Source organism: Centropristis striata, chromosome 9 (genome assembly GCF_030273125.1).
Source record: "Centropristis striata isolate RG_2023a ecotype Rhode Island chromosome 9, C.striata_1.0, whole genome shotgun sequence".
NCBI classification, from domain to species: Eukaryota; Metazoa; Chordata; class Actinopteri; order Perciformes; family Serranidae; genus Centropristis; species Centropristis striata.
Genome location: NC_081525.1, coordinates 18,816,300 through 18,838,239, shown reverse-complemented (window position 1 = coordinate 18,838,239; position 21,940 = coordinate 18,816,300). Strand labels below are relative to the sequence as shown.

Below are 21,940 nucleotides of genomic sequence, written 5' to 3'. Positions count from 1 at the left end.
CAGTCCAATGCTCACATTTTTACTATCAGTTATATTTATAATAGTAATCTTTTAGACTTCTTTGCTAATCATGAGGCTCTTTGTGTTCTGCAGGTTTTCCTTTGAATATCCTGTGCCTCCTACCACATCTCATCCAGCATTTTGACAGCCCCACTCCTTTCTGTAAGGAGACGGCTGATAAGATAGCCAAGGTGTGTGCAGAGGAGAAGTCAGCCACTCTCTCCAACCTGGCCCACATGATGAGCCTGTACAGCACACACAGCTATTCCCGCGACTGCACCAACTGGATCAACGTGGTCTGTCGCTACCTCCACGATGCCTTCGCCGAGATAACCTTGAACCTGGTCACATACTTGGCTGAGGTATGCACGATGAAGATCAAACTTGTTGCCATTAGTCATATACACGATGAGATCAAACGAGTGATGTCTCCATCTCTGTCTCTCTCAGTTGCTGGAGAAGGGCCTTCCCAGCATGCAGCAGTCCCTGTTGCAGATCATCCACAGCCTGTTGAGTCACATCGACCTATCAGCAGCCCCCGTCAAACAGTTCAACCTGGAGATCATGAAGATCATTGGCAAATATGTTCAGGTGAGCCTTCACCTCACTTTCTGTGTTGTTTTGATCTAATATTGCAATCAGTTCTGTAGTGCTGTCATTCACATTGAAATTATAAATCGACATGAGAAGGCTGTGCCGTTTTTGTCTTCTTTTTTTTTTTCTGAAATTCAAAAATTCTGTTTAAACCCAGTATTTCTGCACACTTGAAGTTAAAGTTTTAGCCGTACTTATAATAATAGTTTACTAGTTTTGCAAGATAAATTTGCAATAAAAAAAAAGTTAAATATCTCGTTTAAATAAAGGTCAAAAAGTAATGGCAAATTATTACATTCTATTTTTAATTAAAAAGAAAATTCTGCTTCAATACATGTTTGTTTGCATTTAACCCTTTAACATTTTCTGCTGTATTAATGGAGAGGTCCAGCAGCATTATAACGTATTTATGATGACAAAACAAAAACAAATCATTAAATTCATCCAGTGAATTGCTTTATTCAAATTGTGGATTTTGTTTGACATTTTAAATATGTTAAATAATTGATTTAATTTCTATTAAAATACATTTATTTTTTTATTTTTTTATGCCATAAGTACAGCCCTACCGTCTTATGCAAGTTACTGGTCAGGTTATTAGTTAGTCTTATTACTTAATGACTTAATAGATAGGGTCATTTCCTAATAAGTGCATACTAATATTAGTAGTTGGTTAAATCATTTATTTATTTTTTTCCTGCAAGAAGCAGCACCAGGAAATTAACCCAGGTTCTCTGCAGTGGTGGAGAAGAACTTCACCCATGCACTACTTGGGTGCAGTTTGCCATATATTCAGTAATGGTTGTATTGGACACAGCCTATTTTCCCATACAGTCTGATGTATGTGAATATATTGTTTAGAGGCCTCTTTGATGCATCTACAGCTCTTATGGAAGCCTTTTAGCAGCCCTGACCCAGGGCACTATATGCATCTTACTCACATCTGTGTGTGACAGCTGTTAGAGCATTACTGCCTCAGGCCCATTCTGTACTGGCTTACTACCAGTGCTGCCTTTTGTAAAAGGCATTGTGTTTGTGCGTATACATTATACCCCTGCATGTGCATTGGTGTGCACTGTGACTTGTATTTGTTTGGCACCCTTTTAAGGTCCCCTGACATTAACATAGGCCATATATTACAGAAAATGGTTCAAAATACAAATGACCTCAGAGATTGCATCTATAGCTGCTGTGGGTAGAGGATGGTTCGGCCTTCTGAGGGAAAATATGAACATTCACATTCATAAATTCCTCAGAAACTCCTACACAGCTTTGATATCTCACAATGGAATCATTATAAGTCTGTGTTTGTGTTTTACAGAGCCCACATTGGAAGGAGGCTCAAAACATTCTGAAGTTGGTGGTGTCCCGCTCAGCCAGCCTCGTCGTTCCAGACGACGTGCAGCGCTCTTACAGCACAGAATCGTGCGGCTCTCCAGAGATCGCCTTTACACGCATATTCAACAACTCTTCAAAAGAGCTGCCCGGCAAAACTCTGGACTTCCACTTTGACATCTCAGAGGTCAGTGTCCTCCTACTCCAGTTTTTCCTCAGTAAATGTATTTCAGTTAATGTCACTTTAAGGATCTGCTCTGTAGTATTTTATCACTAACTGGCATTATTTGACTCTAGACACCAATCATAGGGCACAAATATGGTGACCAGCGTACTGCAGCAGGCCGGAATGGAAAGCCGCAGGTGATCGCTGTAACTCGGAGCACCTCCTCCACGTCTTCCGGCTCCAACTCCAACGGTCTGGTGCCAGTAAGCTGGAAGAGGCCTCAACTCTCTCAGGTACCTCCTCAAACACACAACATCCAACATTGTTTACTTAGTCAAACCAGTGTTAATGCGAATATTAGGAATTTGTTCATCATGATAAGCAATTGGTGGTGCAAATTGTCTAGTCACATGCCATTATACAGGGGCATCTCAATAGTTAATTAGAATATCATGGAAAAGTACATTTCCAATAGTTCAAGTCAAATAGCACCAACCAAGTATTGAGTGCATATAGATGGCCATACTTTTCATATTAAACATACTTTTTAAAATTGGTCTTTTGTAATATGAAACATTTTTTGAGACACTGAATTTATGGTCTTCATTAAATGTAAGCCGTAATCATTATAATTAGAAGAAATTAAATAACTTAAGACATGAAATGTTTCATATTGTGTGTAATGGATCTATATAATGTGTTATTTCCACTTTTTGAATTGCATTACTGACATAAGTAAACTTTTCTATGATATTCTGATTTATGGAGATGCACCTGTATTATTAGGGAAGACAAGGGCTCAATGAGAGGCCATGATTATAACATGCACAAGTCAAACTTCACAGTGTAAGAAAATGTACATAACATTAAATTAACCACCTCAGTCGAGCCTTAAGACTTTGGTTTTGTTTTGTTTTATTTCAGAATTTTCAGGTTTTTTTATTTCAGGTTTTTTAATCAGCAAATGGAAAATGTGGCTTAAAATGGGTGGCTGGAAATGCATCTACTGACTTAAGCTTCACCATATCCAACTTTCATCCATCTTTACATTGCTTTTGGATCCGATATCTGCCAAAATAATCAATTCAGCCAGCTAAGCCGCTCATGTTTACAGCAACTTGACCAGTCTCAAACAAATACCCATACTGTAGTCTTCTTTTTTCCAGAATATTGTGTTTTGAACCCACCCAAGCATAAAAACACATTGATTTTAAATAAATCCTTTTTTTATCAATACAAGACATCATAGTCACACTTGTACCAGGTATATAAATGAAACATTTTGCTACTTCCATCTTGAATATATTGTACTTGGTTCTTGGTAATTGGCAGTAATTTGACAAGTGAACTATACATCTACAAATTAATTAAAAATAGGTTACAGGGTTGCAGTCAAATTGACCCATTTCAAAGTCTAAGTACTGACAAAGTTTAAAAATCAAAAAAAAAAAAAAAAAGAACATAACAGAATGGTTAAAATGTATATTTTATCCACTCTTACTCTCCCACTCTGTTTCTTATGGCCCGTTTGTGTTGAATGTTAAAGATGCTATGTGCACAAAGAGTATGTGCTATGTTAAATATAGATTGTAAAACACTTTTGTCATCATGATTATGTTTTGTTACAGAGAAGAACCAGAGAGAGGCTGATGAATGTCCTGTCTCTATGTGGGCCGGAGTCTGGCATTCCCAAAAATCCATCTGTAAGACTCCTCTCCTACTCTAAAGCCTCTGACAAGGTCTCTGTAAAATCCCTGCTAAGGATGCTGTTGCTGTTACTATATTGTTTTTTGTTGTTGTGGATTTTGATTTATTTTATTTGTGTTTTGAAATTTATTTTTTGCACATACAACAATTGTATTTCACTATTTGACCACAAAACGTTTCCTTCCTCCCTTTCTATGCAGGTGGTATTCTCATCCAATGAGGATCTGGACTCTGCAGACCAGCAGACCAGTCTTATACCCACAGTGGAGGAGGTGGTCAGAGAAGAGGAGGCGCAGGGAGAAGACACAGGCAGCGAGCAGCAGTTTGGCGTCTTCAAAGACTTTGACTTCTTAGATGTGGAGTTGGAGGATGCTGAGGTGAGGAGTTACAGGGAATTTGACTCGCACAAGTTTGTGTGTGTTTGAGGTGAAGGAACCTCATTATACAGAGAAATAACGTGACCATTTTCTGTTTATGAAAATCTAAGATATTGAAGAAAATATGGAAGAGCTAATTAGATTAAATAATTTTTTTCCAAAACTTATTGAATTAAATATGCAAGATTACTGTGAAAACTAACCTCATGCCTCTTCGGGGACTTAAACATAAAACATTGAACTCCTTTCAAAATAAAAGTGTCTGTTGTATAAACAGACTTTTGCATAGTACTGTGCATATATATATATATATATATATATATATATATATATATATATATATGCACAGTACTATGCAAAAGTCTGCGAAAAAGCATGCAAACATGGGCAAAAAAAAAATTATATATAGATATAATTTTTTTTTTGCCCATGTTTGCATGTTTTTATACATACTGGAGTATGTATGAAAACATAGTGATTAATTGATCGTTAACATTATAGATGCTAGTTGCCCATCCCTAGTTTGCACCGATCTTTAAAAGTAATTTCAAATGGTGTAGAATGCAGGAACCGGATTCTAGCAGTTTCACACACTTTCACTCAAGCACTTTCATACTCAGCTTGGTTACTTTTCATCGCTACTTTAAACAAACTGTATTTACTTTTGTTGTTCCAGATTAATAACATTAATGTCTTGTTTGTCCAATGTGTGTCTTAATTGTCTTGACTGCTGTAGTAGAAACATTTTTGTGGTGTTTTTTAACTGTCTTAAGTCTACTAACATTCTTATTCCTTCTCTTCTCTTGCCACAAGGAGTTGCAGGTAAGTGTGTGGGCCAGGGAGCTTTTTAGAGATGGCGTTCTGTGCAGGGCCCCTGGTGTTTCTCAGTGTCAAGTAAAGTGCTGTAGTGCTCTTTGATTTAAAATTGTGGCTACTGTGGTTGTGAGCCCTTTTCTTTTATAGTCTTTTACATCATTTACCAACCCAAAATGTAGAGAAAAATCATCTCACCCACCCATACACTTACGTTTTATTTGTTTTTGTGTTTTAGTTGTGGAATGTTAACCCTTGTGCATCAATAGGGACATTTTTTGTTTTTTTAAATTTTTTGCATATGGCATACATTTTGAAATGGACATTTTATCCTCTAAAAAATGTTAGCACATTTTTTAAAGGGATGCACAAGGGTTAAGTACTTAATGTGTTTATCCTTTGCTTTGTTACCTCGTTTTTGTAAAATCTGCCCCAGACCCCTACTACAGTTGGCACTGTGACTCACTGCTGTTGTCCTGCAGGGGGAGAGCATGGACAACTTCAACTGGGGGGTGCGTCGTCGCTCCCTAGAGAGCATGGACAAAGGGGACACGCCGTCTTTACAGGAGTGCCAGTACACGGGCAGCACGCCAAGCCTCAACCTCACCAACCACGAGGACACGGATGAATCATCTGAGGAGGAGGTACTGAGCGCTAGCCAGATTCTCACCCGCTCTGGCCTTGTAAGTCTCACTCTAGTTAGGGTCTCCCCTCAAATCCAACCCACCATGCTCCTCACGCAGCCCGCTGGCATGCTGTGCGTGTGTGTGTGTGCGTACTGAGCTGGACCTGCTGCCAGTGTGGACAGGGGCTAGATGCTTGCTTCTTCGATGGTGGTAGATTCCCCCCTTCAAACCTCAGCCCCCAGCCCCTCTGCCTCTGACTGCTAGATTAATGCTGTTATCCTTTCTTATACGGTCATGGAAAAAATTATTAGACCATTGTTTTCTTCAATTTCTTGTTCATTTTAATGCCTGGTACAACTAAAGGTACATTTGTTTTGACAAATATAATGGTTTTCTTGATAATTAGTTTGGCTCTCAAATTAAACTCTTATGAGCCGTTTTTGTTGTTCACATTATATTTCTCCAAACAAATGTACCTTTAGTTTTACCAGGCATTAAAATGAACAAGAAACTGGAGAAAACAAGGGTGGTCTAATAGTTTTTTCCATGACTGTATTTGTTTTTATTTTCCAATTGGTAAGTAAAGATTAGGGAAATGCATTTAATTCGCATTGACTCAAGGTAAATCGCTGATAATTAATAGTTCTGTTAACAAGAAAAGAAGATGTGCATTTTAAGAATTTTATATAATTTCTTAAATTAATTTCAAGCATAAAATATGGAAAGTATAGTATATTGTTCAGTATAACAGCATGTTCCTTTTCATTTTCTGGCCGCTCATCTCTAACTCTCCTTTGCTTTGTTTCGCTTCGCAAGTAATTCCTTCTCCAAAGCTGCCAGTAATAATGCTATTAAATGCTTTACCTTGGCCTAATGGGGATGTTTTCTTTCTCTCTTCTTCTGCTCTTCTTGAACTTGGTAGTGCACGGTGAGAGAATGAGCTTTTGCCTTTAGTGGATATTTTCCCTCCAAAAATGTTTGAAGTTATCCAGTATTTCTCTGTACCACTAAAAAATAATTAGCATGTGGCATTAATGTGTGTGTTCAAACTGAATTTAATAGCTAAGTATAATGTGTAATTACTGTTATTGATGTTGGCATGAACTTACTTTTTGCCATAAGCAATTTTAAAGTGTTGAATCACTTGAACGAAAGACTAAAATTACTAAATGTTATGCTCTGCCTGATACAAAATGGACAATGTCTTTTGTTGTTGTTGAACTGCAAATAATAGGCAACACAAACCATTACTGTTAAAACTCTTTGGACCTACAAATAATATAATGACTTTGTGATGTTTGGAAAGTTAATTCAGTATGAAGTAACATATTAACATATTAATGTGTAGAATAAAGTGGGCAATTGTTCCTAAACTAATCATCAGGTCTAGTATAGTTAATATCAAAAGCTCATTTTTTATTATCAATTCAAACAGAGCACATTCTCCAAATATGATATACTGCACCTTAAGGTCATATAAAGTCTTAATATGTCAGTGCATTAGGTTTAATGAAAGATGTATGCGGTATGAATTGAGGACACATACCATTTTAACCCTCTCAACCCCAAAACCTGCTCCTCCTTGCCAAAATGACACCATTTATTGTAGCTTAAAACTGAAAAGACAGAAAATATTCTCAGTTTTTTCAAATTTCCAACAGTCCTTTTAACAAATCATGTGTAATAGAATACCTTTCTCAGGAAAAGTAACCAAATTTAAGCTTAAAATAGTGATATTTAATTAAAATCACTTTATTTTACAGTTAAGATTTCACCAGAAATAAACACTGTTTGCACTATGTTGTGTATGTCTAGATTCAGTTTTTTTTCTCCCAACTTTTGTTAAATCAATGTTCATGATCTAAGTTTTTTTTTTCTTTTTCTATGTTTTATGGCATTACTATTATGATATACTGTCCAAAAGACATGTAGCCATAATTGTGGTGTTTACATAGAGCTGCAGGACTTGTATATTGCAATGACAAACAAGGCCATAGACGGAAGCAAAAATAAATGCCCTAAAACTACTTGGGGTTCAGAGGGTTAATAAATGTTTGCATAAAACATGAGTTAAATATATAATCTGTATTGCATTTATACTGTGTCTCAGCAGAGAAACTAACCAGTTGTTATGTTTTTTTTCCCCCCAGCTTAACAGTGATTCTGCTACCGACGACACTGCATCCAACCACGTGGATTCCTTGCAACAGTCTCAAGAATCATCTAGCAGTGCCCTGACTGAGGAGGCCACTGTCCTGCCTTCTCTCCCCTCCCACCCTCGACTGGATAGCCCCATGTTGGAGATGACCCACTCAGACAGCACCAGCAGCCAGCTGCCTGAGGTGCGATCAATCGGGTGCAGCAATAAACTTTGGTGCTCGGGTGCTTTCTAGCTTGCCATCTTGCCTTTTCTCTCTGTTCAACCTTTATCTGCTTCTGCTTTACTTCCTGGCTTGTCTGTCATTGAGACAGAGGATCAGCTATTTCCAAGGAGGTTTAGATGGGGTAAAAGTGCTGGTTCTATAACCATGTCTGCCTGCTGTTTGGTGAAGACAGTGTGTACCGCTTTTGCAGCTTCTGACTCCTTCTCCTGCTGCTTGCTTTGCTGCTTTGCTCTGGGTATGGGTGCTGAAGGCGAGCTCTTGCTCCTTTTTAATGGCATATGTGGTGGGGCAATGTACTTGCTTGAATGATTTGGGGAGAAACGATAACAAAAGCTCACCTCAGGTTAGCTGTTACTGCTCACCTTCAATAACACAGCAACTGACCATTCCAACTAAATCCTCCATTAAAAACTTGTGAAATGGACGCCTTTATCTTCGGCAGAAGCATGTGTGAGTATAAGTCCATTACAAGTGGTGTGTTAACCTTAAAAATGCAGTTAACTGAAAACCAGTGGTGCTCTAGCTAATAAAGCTCCTTCAATTTGCTACCATATTAACATGCCATAGCATGTCTTGTGATGAACAGCTCTGCTACTGCTACTGACATTTATCACTTATACTAACAATGCTGAGTTTATTATGTTGTCTTGATTTGCATTTGCACCTAGTGTGGGGATGGTAGAATTTAAGTGAAATGGCCCTGGTTAACATTTAAAGGTTTTATGCATAACAATTTACATATATTAATCACTTTGTATTGCAAATGTATGAAAGGATTGTAGTGCATCGGATACCTTCTACAACTTTTTCAGTTGCTTATAACAGTCTGTGGACTCTGGACAGTTTTGCCAGGAAATTCCAGAGGAAATGATTTTGTTGGGATCTCACCAGTGCCTTGCCTCTCTCTGCTCCCCTACAGTGCCAACACTGTGCTACACGAGCTAACATTAACTTAAGAATGGAGCCCGCTAACATCAATACAGAATCCAAAAGAAGACTCGTGCAAACACAAAAAAAAGTTTTATCTTATGAAACCCGCCAGGCTATGAATAGGTGCATTTCCATTAGGTACTTTTCCCTCGATTGAGCCTATGGGTATGGCTTAGAAGAGAGGATCCAGCCAAGATCCGCCCAACTTCACCAGTCAGCGGCTCAGGTAGCGACTCAGAAAGTACCTGCCTCGGGTAGATACTTTCTGAGCCCCTACTGAGCGCCATTTTCGCGCTTGCGTGATTCATTTGCAGACTGGTGCAAACTGGACGCTGAGGGGTTAACAGCTCTTGCTCTGCTGAGTGCAGCTGGGAGAGACTGCTGCGGGAGGACTTGGCCACTTGTGAGTGCTTTGGGATGGCGCTACTCGTTAAGAAGAGTAACGTGTCTCCAATAACACCAGAAAAAGTTGCTGGATTTGTCGCTAGTCGCTTTTTTGAAAAAGAGTCGCTTGAAGGGTCTGAATAGTCGCTAAATATAGCAAAAAAGCGATAAAGCTAAGTTGGCAACACTACTTGCTGCGTCGATCTGTTGTCAGAATGTCGGATTCCATTGGGTAGCCGCTACCAAAGTACCTGTATGGAAACAGAGGCCGAGCGGAACTAACTAGTGGGTGTAGCCAAAACACTCAGCCGCTTTCCAAAAAGTACTCAGAAAGTACTCAGTCTAAACACACCTACCATGACCAGCGTTGGATAAAAACTTGGGTCAACACTGGCTGGTTGATTCATGGAAACTTCTATTGGTTTGCTTACTTGCTTATGTTGTTGCTAGCAAAATTCTATCTCAGTGGATATGTTGGTTGGCTAGCCAACCATACAAACTTATGTTTTATGATTGTGTTTTAGCCAACAATAAATGATAATGCACTAAGCAAAGTGTAACTATTGCTTTCTAATAGCCAAGAGTGAAGCAAGGCAGGAGCAGCCAACTAGCTAACTGTAACCCAAGCTAAGCTAAAGTTAGCCAGCTAGATAAAACGTAGCTGTTCGACATGGACCTAGTGTTGGTTGCCTCCTAATGCTAACCGATAAAGTAATTTGCAAACAGCAAACTAATTAGTGTCATGAAGAAACAGGAACATAATATCAAAATGATGCTAATCAGTCATGTTCACTCTCGTATATATATCCTGTCAAAGTTCTGGCTGATGCCCAGGATGTTCGCTCATGCCTACGGAGGATGTTTTTGCAGTTCACTGAGCCATGGTTGTCAATGACGAGGATTTTCTAAAAGAAAAAAATTTAAAAAATCCAAGTTACCTTTACATTGAGGGAGATTGGAAAAGTGTCAGCTCATAAATATTTATTTTAAGTATGTGCCCTACCCCTCTGTGACAATGCTTTCTACATAGGACTGAATGTAACTTTCTAGGAACTCAGTCTATCCGATGGTCTCAATATCAACCCAAGGACATCTCCCCCATCACAGCCCCAGCTCTTAGTGTAATGAGCCCTAGATAAAACCATCAATACTCTTACTCATTCCCTCCAGGATGGCCACGACCACTTCTAAAAGCTTTCTGTAATATAGCTGCTGCCTCTGTGATGTACTGGCTGTCTGCCACACTCAGTTTTCTTAATGCATTCAGCTTTTAAATAAAAAAACAAGGCGGGATAAAATCAAGTGCTCTTAATTAGAATCCTTTCTCTGTGCCATCTCCCAACATATTCCTCCTCGATGTGCGTGTTTACGTCAACATGGTTACTTTACATGTATAATTTATGTGGAGACGCTGTAACTGTTCTTTGCGCTAATGTAATGAAGTAGATTCAATTGTGGATTTTAAACAGTTCGGCTCACTTAGTGTGCCCACTGTTGATTAATGTTGTTTTGGTGAATGGTGAATTTGTTATGTCACTAAAACATTCTATCATTTATGTGTAGTTATGCAGTGCAAGTCATAAATCTGCCCATAGGGATGTTACAGTGTGTGTCAGGGTGTATATACTACATCTCATTTATCTGCTGTCCTGTTAGCTCTCACTGCCTGTCATTTCACCATGAACATTTTATTAGCATTGAGGTCAAGTTTTTAGAGGCATTTCAGTGATAGATTGATATTGGCTTCTGTTTATTGATTCTATTCTTTTTCTTTAATTTCTCATGAGAGACGTTGGCCTATAGAGTGACATAAAGAGCAATCTCCAAGGAAGTGAACCTCGTAAAAATCGCTGACTTAAGTCCCTCTTGTATAATTGAAACTAATATGTGTTCTCAAGTGTAGGCTAAAGCAGTCTTAATTCTGCCTCTAATAGAGGCTCAGCACTGAGTCTATGTTCTTGAATTAAGAGCTGCCCGTTTTATGACAACCAGGCAATCTAACTGTTGAAATAAAATGTTAATGTACAGTGTGTTTTATGTGTTATGTGCCAAACTGCCCCTGAGCGCCCCCTTCTGGTTCATGTTACAGGATGCTGTAAGCATGACGGCAGCGGACGAGCTGAGCAGTAGTGTGAGTGAGGACACAGGGTTTTGCAGTGCCCCCCCTCTGCCCTCTGACCCTTCAGAGCTGTGTGACCTCCCAGACTCACAGGACACTCAGGATCCACAGGATGCTCAGGAACCCCAGGAGACTCAGGACCCTCAGGAAGACCTGGATCCAGCCCCCCCTCCTCCGCCGGCCATAGACACTCCGCCGGGGTCAATTTGTGAGGAGGAACCCCAAACAGTTCTGCCTCTATCTCTGTCGCTGCCCATGCCACCGGAGACAAAGCCAGATCCAGATCCAGACCCGGACAGCACCTGTGGCTCCGGGTGGGAGGAAGATGTGACGCAGGCCCTGAAGGAGCTGGATGAGCGCTGTGAGGAGGAGGAGGCGGACTTCTCTGGCATGTCCAGGTGAGTGGATGTTTTGAATCAAACTGATCATACAGAGAATCCGAATGCATGCAATGTCATGATCTTCTTGTTCATTTTAATGCCTGGTACAACTAAAGGTACTTTGTTTGGACAAATATAATTATAACAATAAAAATAGCTCATAAGAGTTTAATTTAGGAGCTGATATCTAGCCATTTTCATGGTTTTCTTGATAATGATTTTGGTAATTATCTAGAAAACCATGGAAAATGGCTGGATTTCAGCTCTTAAATTAAACTCTTATGAGCTATTTTTGTTGTATAGTTATATTTGTCCAAACAAATGTACCTTTAGTTGTACCAGACATTAAAATTAACAAGAAATTGAAGAAAACAGGCATGGTTTAATATTTTTTTCCATGACTGTAGATGGACCAAAAACACATGTAGCCCATTGGTGCATCATTTAATATGACTTTAGTCTTGTATCGTTAACATTTCTGTACTGTCAATGATACATAGGACAGTTTTATATGCATATGCTTTGAGCCAGTAGACAAACCAAAGCAAGATATATGCATCACCATTTATGTGAATTTTAAGATTTACTTTGAAAAAAAATGTTTGGATATGGTAAAAATAGCAGAGATTCATAACAAACAGGAGGTGTAAGGTGCGAGCTGGAAAAGAGTGGTGAATATGAGAAGCCTTATCACAGCATCACCTGAAATAAAAAGGCGCCTCCACTGACATTAGAAGAATTTATTACATTTTTATGAAATATAATATCAGGCTTATGCATCACTGGTAAAAACAAGCAGTGTTGCTACATCACACAGCAAAGGGCACATATTTAATGAGCAAATAGGTTGTTGTCAGTGACATGGTGACAAGATGAATGGCATGAAGATATGTTGATTCAGCTAAGCAAGTGATTGATTGGTTGTGATTGCTTGACCACCATATTTGTTTATTAATCAGAAAAGCATGTTGCAATGTTGAGGGGAAAGAGAAAAGCTTCTGAGTTTTATCACCTCTGCTAAACAATTGGAGGGGTCATGGGAATTAGGGGTCCTCCTCTGAAGAAAAAATTGACATTATCTGAAAATCCACTCACTGGTGCAACCAATGAAAATGTTTAGTCACACTCTGGAGCCCTGTGAGTGAAACCCTAATTGGAACAGTCCTTTTAAGAAAGCAATGTCAACACTCCTATAATGCAGTACTTCTTACAATTATTATTTATTAAATTGATCATCTTTTACGGTTTTCAATGTTTTTATTGTGATAAAAAGCTGTGTCAGTTGGTCAACAATTGCTTGGGTGAAGTAGCTTCTATAGGTTTATGGACAACTGTATGTGGCGAGACCGGCCTCTGTGAAATGAACACTTTTGACACAGTCTGATGGGTAATTTCTTTCCTGGCACGGCTCCCTGGGCCGGAACTGTGAAGGTGGGCCAGTGTGGGCTGGCTCCGATCCACATAAAAAAAAAAAAATCCCTCTTGAAGGTGGGCCAATTCTGGCTTGAGGACAGTTATAAATTTAAGTTTTCAAACTACACTGAACAAACATGCAGACACACACACACACACACACACACACAGTCATGCACTAAATCTCTTACTAGCATACATCACTGTACTCAAGGTCTTTCACTTAGCTTAGCCACGCATGATTGATAGGGAAGCGTGTTAGTGGGGTGCACTCTGAGTGATTGTCTGAAAACAGCCAGACACTAACTAGTTTAGTGTTTTTCTGTGTGAGGATTTATGTGAGTGGGAGAGAGCAAGACAAAAACAACTCGGCATCGTTCTGCCACTGTGAGGTTGGGAGCTGGCTCTGTTTTGCAGAAGTGTGTGTGTGTATGTGTCAGTGTGTGTAGATGTCTAGCTCGTATAGAGCTCTCTGCAGTCCTGTGTGGGATGGGAGTGCAGTGCGCTAGTGCTGTTAGCAGTTGCAGCACAGTCGATCCGCAGACGAGGGGAGAGAGTAAGGGAAAGAGAAAAGAGAAGCGATAGTTGGGGTGAGGATGAGGACAGAGACTGTGTCCGCTACAGCGCTTGGCAGCGCAGGCTTTAGATACTTATATTCTGTCTGCTTCTTCAGGCTGTTTGGTCCTACAGGCCTGTGAGTATCTGAACGTGTGTGTGTGTGGGAGAGAGATGTTTGCATGATGCTAAAATGCTAATAGCTCATATGTTGTTATTGTGCTAGAGCACTGCAGTAGATTAGAGCTCTCAATATACTGCAGCAAAATCTGCAGTGAGGGAGGCAGAAACACAGCGATGCAAGGTTGTTTACTTGCAGCGAGTGACGCTGAGCATGTGTGTGTGTTTACATTTGTCCTTCAGTAAAGACTGAGGGGAGTGTAGAACATGTCGGATTGTAGCTTATTGGCCCCCGTGTGTGTTTCAGTCAAGATGAAGGTGACGCAGACTGCTTCCCAGAGATCCAGGCCTCTCCGCCCCCTTCGCCCTTCCTCTCTGCCATCCTGGCAGCATTCCAGCCTGTTGCCTATGACAATGAGGAAGATGCTTGGCGTTGCCATGTCAACCAGATGTTGTCGGATACAGATGGGTCCTCTGCTGTTTACACATTCCACGTGTTCTCCAGACTCTTTCAGGTAAAGGATTTCTAAATCCCTTTTTCTTGGGTAGTTTTTTGCATTTTTGTTTGGCAGGGTTGCTCTTTATCTCTGGCATATTCAGTTTTGTTTACTTCTCAGCAAGGTTTATTATTTTTATTCCAAATCCTTGTTTTATACAGGGCATTCAGAGGAAATTTGGCTCCATCACGCATGCATCTGTTCGCTTTCTCGGGGAAAGGCTCCAGCGAATGGGCAATCAGTTCCTCAGCTCCCTGGAAGTCATGACGTCTCGCTCTCAGTGTCCCACTGTGCTGCTGGATGCAGAGACGGTGAGGCTGTTCTGCATGGTTGTCTGCACTTACTATGATAAAATTGATTGAACTAAAATACAGTCATGTGGTTGCAGTTACTTTTAGTTTTGGAAAAATAGTGCTGCATGTTATGCATATTCCTCAATGTGTACATGTGTCCTGCTATAGATATTTTTCTGTCATGTACTGTGTATGTATTGGGTGTTGTTGTGGGTTAATGTATGTGGTGTCCTGTCTTGCTGTTGTAGCTGGTCTCTTGTGGACTGTTGGAGACTCTGAAGTTTAGTGTGCTGGAGTTGCAGGAACACCTGGACACCTACAACGCCAAGAGAGAAGCAGCTGAGCTTGTAAGTCACCATGCATATCTTTCACGCTCACCATATCTACTTTCCCATTCTGTTTGAACCTTTGTCCCTCAAGACACGTTGCCTCACATCCTCCGTCTGCCACAGCTGCAGTTTAACTTGCTGTGTCAGGATATGTGTGTGTGTGGGACTCTAAAGAACTGTCTTACAATGGCCCTTCATCTCAAGAGAGATGAGCAAAGGAAGCGTGTATAAATTGCCCTTTGTCCCTATGCCATGGCACCATTGAAATGCCAAGAGGACATGAAGATAAATAGCTGATGCTGTCCGAGATAAGTCCCGTTCTGTCTCATCAGCAGGGTAGACATTGAATCAGTGTTGGGTATGAGTAGATTTAGCTGCCGTTAGTGTCTGCATCACTAGTGACATCCCCTTCTGAAGGGATAAAAATAACCCTCAGCACTCCTAAATCAGTTATAGAAGGCCAGGCAGGGAGAAGCTGTGCGGGGTGGGAGGAGGAACGAAGGGGGAGGGGGATAAAGAGAAGAGATGAGATTGCAGAGGTTCTGGGATGCAGGGGCGCTAATTGAATGAGACGGCAACGGTCCCTGGAGGGCTAGATACTATCCCATGCTCTGGAACAGGCCTTCTTTAATTCGCTAAGTACAACACTCTTATTAGATCTCCTCCCAGACCAACCTTTATTGTATACATACACAAATGTAGATGCAGACGTCCAAGGGAGAAAAAAAAAGCTTGTGTACTGCCTCTGTTACCAATCTTCCTCAACTTTCATTAATCAATATTGTTTTTTTTTTATCCTGCCTCCTCTCTCACCTATTCCTGTCCTCCCAACCCTGTAGTGGCTGGAGAACTGCAGGAAAACATTTGGGGACAAAGACAGCAGCCAACGACCCAATACTCATGCACAGGTAGGCATGAACACTTGCTGTTGTTTGATGGCTGGTAATGTTTTTTGTAATTTGTGTTGGTCAGTATGGTTTTTCCGATTCTGGTATATCATTAAAGACTGAATTGACAAATTTTGTTAGAAGTTAAGTCTGTGCACGGAGATTTAAAGAGGCTATACACAAAATTTTGGCGCATATCGTTTGCCATGCACACTGCTCTCAACATGGCGGTGGCTGAGCCGGCAGCTAGCAGCTAACGGTGCTAACGCCACCGCAAACAGTCCTGACAGGGCTGACAGAACCAGCTGGTGGCTGTAAGGCTTACATGACAACTCATGGTTCTGGAGAACTTTATCAGCGATAACTGCCATATAAAAGTGTGCAGAGCGCCAGCAAGTGGCACACCAATTGAGATTGACATGCACTAACATGCACACAGCCGGACCGGCAACCACAACATTTGAACCAAGAACCAAAAAGCTGGGATTAAAACACACAGAGGGAGCGTGACTTAATGGTCAGGGCGCCATTACTCCAATGTATCTTCACATAGTAAATGTATACTCTGTACTGTACTGTTCATGTACAGCCCCTTTAAGGTCCAGCTGAAATTGAAATTGCATGTTTCTCTGTCTGCGACAGCATAAATATCTGCAGTTTAAATCACTGTTTTCTTTTGAGAAATGTATATTTACAATGCTTTGGTTTTATGCCGCTCCTTAGTTTTAGCATTTATTCATCAGAATACCATTAGTACGCTGTATACACAGATGGAAAACGTGTTTAGATAAAGCCAATCAAATGGCTTAATTTTAAACCATATTGCCATGAAGCAGTAGAATCAATTTTCTATCAAATGCAGAGCAGACAGTCACAATATAAGATGCAATGTCTGAACAACAACCACATTAGCTTTCCAGCTAAAGGCTCCTTCTTATTTAACTCACAAACATGAACACGCATCTTGTGCTGCACCATAGCTTGTTGAACAAGGAATCTCCATGGAGAAGTGCACTGCTAATGTCAGTTGTCAGGCTATACAGCTAATTAGCTGTTCAACTGCACAACAATTAACAGCATGTAAATATTCCTGCATGTCACTTTGGTCCCTCTAGATGCTGGACTGTTTCTTACTCTTCACTACCGCTAACAACATGATGTCTACCTATTACATCTAGGATACAGGGAAAGTTTGTGTACACTGTCTCTTGTTTCCATAGATTGTATTGACTGATGTCAATCACAAGGTACCCACACCTAAAGCACACCCTGCTTTACTGTCTATTTTACTCTAAACCATCATTTACAAAATGAACATCATGCTCTAATAAAAAATACTTGGAACCAGCCAATTTGGACCAAGTCAAGTCAATTTTATTTATATAGCCCAAAATCACAAATCACAGATTTGCCTCAAAGGGCTTTACAGACTGTACATGGTACCACACCCTCTGTCCTTTGACCCTCACAGCGGCCAGGGAAAAACTCCTCAAAAAAAAAACCTTTTAGCAGGGGAAAAAGAAGAAGAAACCTCAGGGAGAGCGACAGAGGAGGGATCCGTCTCCCAGCACGGACAGACGTGCAATAGATGTCGTTGTACAGGGCAGATCAACAGAGTAGAATAGAGTAAATAGAGGTTGAGGGGGGATAGGGAGGGAGGATAGAGAGACGTTTGAGAGGGAGAGACGGAGAGGAGCAGGAGTTCTGGGAGGGGCACAGCAGCAGGTGATGGAGCGCCATCATTGGCCAGTAGTGATGGTGAGTGTAGAGTGGACCAGGAGAGGAGCATTCCCATCTGGGGCCGAATCAGAGCCACGGCAGTGAGACCAGCAGGAGTAATGCCGAGCAGGACCACAGCTCGACAGCCTGTGAAAGAGAGAGCAAAGAAAAGTGCGAGTACTCTGGGAATACATACATTAATACACAGGTTGTGCCATAATCCTAGGGAGTGGACACACCCCCGTCCACACCACCACTGCAAGCACCATGCGGCCCTCCCCAACGACTACGGCTGTGTCGAGCCTCACTCACGCCGTACAAGCACGCTCAGTTTCGTTGGACCATAATTTCATTAAGACATTTTTACTGATGTAATGAACCAAGTGAAAAGGCTGTTATTTTTTCACGGACTTCTATATCAGGTCTTCTTTTTGCTACCAGTGGAGCCGCCCCCTGCTGGCCATCAGAAAGAAATGCAAGTTTAAGGCACTTTAACATTAGCTTCACTTGTCAGTCCTGGAAGTTGTCTCTTGTTGGTTCCCCTGCCAGCTGCTGTCAATCAAACGCAGACAATACCATCTTAAAAGGAGTATTTCTGATACTTTCCCAAATAACATTTTTTATTTTCTTTGATTGTGAAAAAAGGTATTAACAATACATTTTTAAAAATGTGACCAATATTTGCTTGGAAGTCATACTATATTACTTATCATAATTAAGTCAGAGAATGAACAGAGATGATATTTTCATGACAGACATACAGGTTTTCCATGTTTAACTCAACTGTCCTCCGCTGCATGAAGATTTTGCATGGTCTCACTCCCTTCTTCTTAGCATTGGCACCCACAGAAGTGCTGTCTTAGGTTAAAACACGTTTAAAAGTATATTTCCCCCAATCTCCTTCCCCCTTTTGTATCTTTTCTCTCCCTCATCATACATGCTGTTATCCAGCCTTTCAGAATAAAGGTTTCTGTTACTGCTGAAGTGAGCTCCTACTTGTTTCAGCTCTGAGGTGAAGATGATGAACCACTGCTCTTTGCCTGTCAGGTCACTGTGTCTCAGCTGCCATGTCAAAGCTCACTAATTCTTGGTCTTTCTCTCCTTCTGTTTTGTTTGTTGTTTTTTTTGTGTGACCTGCTCACCTTCTTGCTTAGCAAATGGAAAATCTAGCAGTAAGTGGTTCTCATATTATGGACTCTTAATAATCATGACATCCGGACAAAACACTGACCATCTCATCTCTCTCTGTACATACCTGCGCTGTTGGCAACCTCAGACTGTGCTCTATCACCCACCCCCCACCCTCCTCTGTATCTCTGTCTCTGCCATGATCGGTCATGTAACCCAGCACAACTCTCCCACCCACCCAATCATAATTTACTGTTATCCTGTATGGCAACATGTGCTTATTTTCTGTTGCTACCTCCAGCCTGGATAATCAATAATCAAACCGCTTTGTACTGCACTGATTCTGTCTGCAGATAGACTATGTCCGAACAGTGTAGAGTAACTAATGATATCAGAGGGGGTGGCTGCGTTATTAGTGGTAGAAGATGGGTGGAGAGGTCATATTGTTGTCAGGATTAGACTACTTTCATTTTGCATGTGTATTGTTCCATTCCCATATCTGTTCAAATTACCATTTTTTTTCTCCCTCCATGTTTTTTCCTGGATTAGGGTCTGAACTTTCAGTAATTTCTTCTTTGGGTCATTCATCTAGTCGGCCACACTGGTCACAGCGGCCCGTAGGGAGCGTCAAAGGAGGTGGTGATGGATAGTTTTCTAATTGAGATCTCACGACTAATTCTACTAGCGGTAGACTCACCTCTCGCTCCTTGGCCCCAACTGGATGGCACTTTGCTCTAGGCCATGTTAACCCTTTCATCCACTCCCACGTCTCTAACCCAGGATACCCATTCGTCTAATCATATGATCATCCGAGTAATTTAAGTGCAACTGGGCCATTATCCCGCCACGTGACTCTCTTAATGTTTCTGTCTCTGTAGGAGCTGGAGTTGTGTCGCAGGCTGTATAAGTTGCACTTTCAGCTGCTGCTGCTCTTCCAGGCGTACTGTAAGCTCATCAGCAAGGTGGACACCATCAAGAGGGAGGCAGAGGTAAGCAGAATACATTTGTTGTTTACAGTTATGGAAAAAATGATTGGACCCTTGTTTTCTTCAATGTCTTGTTCATTTTAACGCCTGGTACAACTAAAGGTACATTTGTCTGGACAAATATAATTATACAACAGAAATAGCTCATAAGAGGTTTTCTTCTTATTATCAGCCTAATGTATCTTTAGTTGTACCATGCATTAAAATGAACAATAAACTGAAGAAAACAAGGGTGATCTAATCATTTTTTCCATGACTGTATGTTTGTGAAAACTTTTGAAGCATAATCTCGATTCATAATTGACCAGTGCTGCCTAGTTTGACAGTTTGGTTAAAGTTTCATGAGTTGTACTAGACATGCAAGTCATTGTATCAGAGTCACTCCATAATAGATAAATGGTTGTGATTTGCCTGCCCAGGGCCAGGTCAGCTGGAAATCTGTCCGAATGAGAAAGAGACCAGATGCATCTGCCAGAGCAAATAAAACATGAGCTGTGCAGATTTGTCTGGTTTCCAGGCTACATTAAAATATTATACATAAATTAGCAGGAAGTTGTATTGTAAAAATCCAGGCATGACAGGTTTTTCACCAACACCAGAGTAGGTAAAGAAGTGATGGCAGAATAAGTCCTGCAGTCGATGTTACAGCTGCCTGAGCTGCATCTCGCTGGAGCTAATTAGATTAGCACTTAATGAAATTAAATGATTTCTAATATGGAGTGATGGGGTCCGCTCTTGTAGTTAATATTTGGTCTCTAGGTTTATTTTGCTGACCTTGGGTAAATTTTGCTGCGATATTCAGTGCTATGACATTAATGTTTTTTATGCGTCTGTTTCCAAGGTGACCAACATGTCTGAAGAACTCACTATCCTCGAGAGCTGTTTGAAGGAGGCAGAAACAGGAAATGACAGTCAGGAGGATGTGTGTATGTCAGACACGGCCCAGACCAACACCGAGACGGCCATCCAATCACTGATTGAAACTTTGAGAGGCAGAGACTTCAGCTCTGCCCTCACGCAGGTCAAAATCTTCAGGTAAGATCAATACAACTCCACACATCAACCACGTACTGTGCTAATACGATAAGTGGGGAAAAAAACAAACAATCAAGACTATTTAATAAGCAATTTTTATCATATCATTGCAATTCAGAGGTCATGAAAATATTCATTATTTACAACAATAAAATTCACTGCTTCGTTAGATCACACTGGGCTTCGTCTTGTGGAGTCTTCTTCATCCTTTGGATGTTTCTAGGCAACTCCATCATCAGCTGCTGTCAATCATCTACTATCGCTATCATGACTCATGCCATTGGCGAACTACAGACAAAACCCACTGTTCATTTCAGTCACAATGCTCCACAGTGTGATGCAGGTTATTGATAGAGTTTAAAATAGAGATTTTTTATTTTTTTTGATAGAGATTTAAAAGATGCAATAAAGTATGGGTATTTCTGCTCTGACCTGAACATGATTAAAAAACTCAAATACTGCAATGCATGCTGAGCAGATAAAAAACAAGGAAATGTGCACAACAAGATCAAAATTGCTTCAAATGCAATATAAAACCATTGTGTTTTAGGGCTGGACAATATATCCATTATGTCAATATGGGGATATGAGATTAGATATACTGTGCGTTCCAACACCCATACTAGCCATAACTACACATACCATACCATACCATACCATACCATACTATACAGTATGCCAGAAAAATATTTAGTATGTTAAGTGTACAAGGATGTCCTACTGCATCCAGTGGCATTTTGCAGAATGCAATCTGGCATGCTTTTCTGCCTATTCTACTAAAAGTAAAAAGAAAAAGTATGCGATTTGGGATGCAGCTTTCGTTTTATAGATTTTGGATCGGAAAATCAGAATATGTGTTGCTTTATCCTGCATTAAAGTAAAGTGATATTAATAATATTTTAGACCTATCAAAATGTTGCAGCTATTTTCATTATTTGCCTTTATCCACTTGATAATTATATAAACATTACTGATGCTTATCTATTGAGAATCCCATTGTGTAAATATTTTATAAAAGCACCACTAGCCAACTCTACAATAATGTCGCAATATCCACATCGAGGTATTTGCTCAAAAATGTTGTGATATTTTTCTCCATATTGCCCAGATCTATCACAAAACATAATCTCACAATACTCAAGTGTATCAATATTTTCTCACAT

The 21,940-nt window shown here is 40.4% G+C and overlaps 1 protein-coding gene across 2 annotated transcripts in view; it reads left to right on the top strand.

The window, feature by feature from the left end:
- Positions 1-21,940, top strand: part of fryl (furry homolog, like) — a 78,972-nt gene that overhangs the window by 55,070 nt on the left and 1,962 nt on the right. For both annotated transcript variants that reach the window (XM_059341516.1, XM_059341515.1), the window contains 16 exons: positions 94-362; positions 451-591; positions 1,916-2,116; positions 2,227-2,388; positions 3,724-3,834; positions 4,003-4,179; positions 5,475-5,675; positions 7,769-7,960; positions 11,406-11,833; positions 14,211-14,418; positions 14,562-14,711; positions 14,942-15,040; positions 15,862-15,930; positions 18,783-18,800; positions 19,635-19,745; positions 20,584-20,777. In XM_059341516.1, the coding sequence (XP_059197499.1) occupies positions 94-362; positions 451-591; positions 1,916-2,116; positions 2,227-2,388; positions 3,724-3,834; positions 4,003-4,179; positions 5,475-5,675; positions 7,769-7,960; positions 11,406-11,833; positions 14,211-14,418; positions 14,562-14,711; positions 14,942-15,040; positions 15,862-15,930; positions 18,783-18,800; positions 19,635-19,745; positions 20,584-20,777 (2,731 nt within the window). The remainder of the gene's footprint in view (positions 1-93; positions 363-450; positions 592-1,915; positions 2,117-2,226; positions 2,389-3,723; positions 3,835-4,002; positions 4,180-5,474; positions 5,676-7,768; positions 7,961-11,405; positions 11,834-14,210; positions 14,419-14,561; positions 14,712-14,941; positions 15,041-15,861; positions 15,931-18,782; positions 18,801-19,634; positions 19,746-20,583; positions 20,778-21,940) is intronic.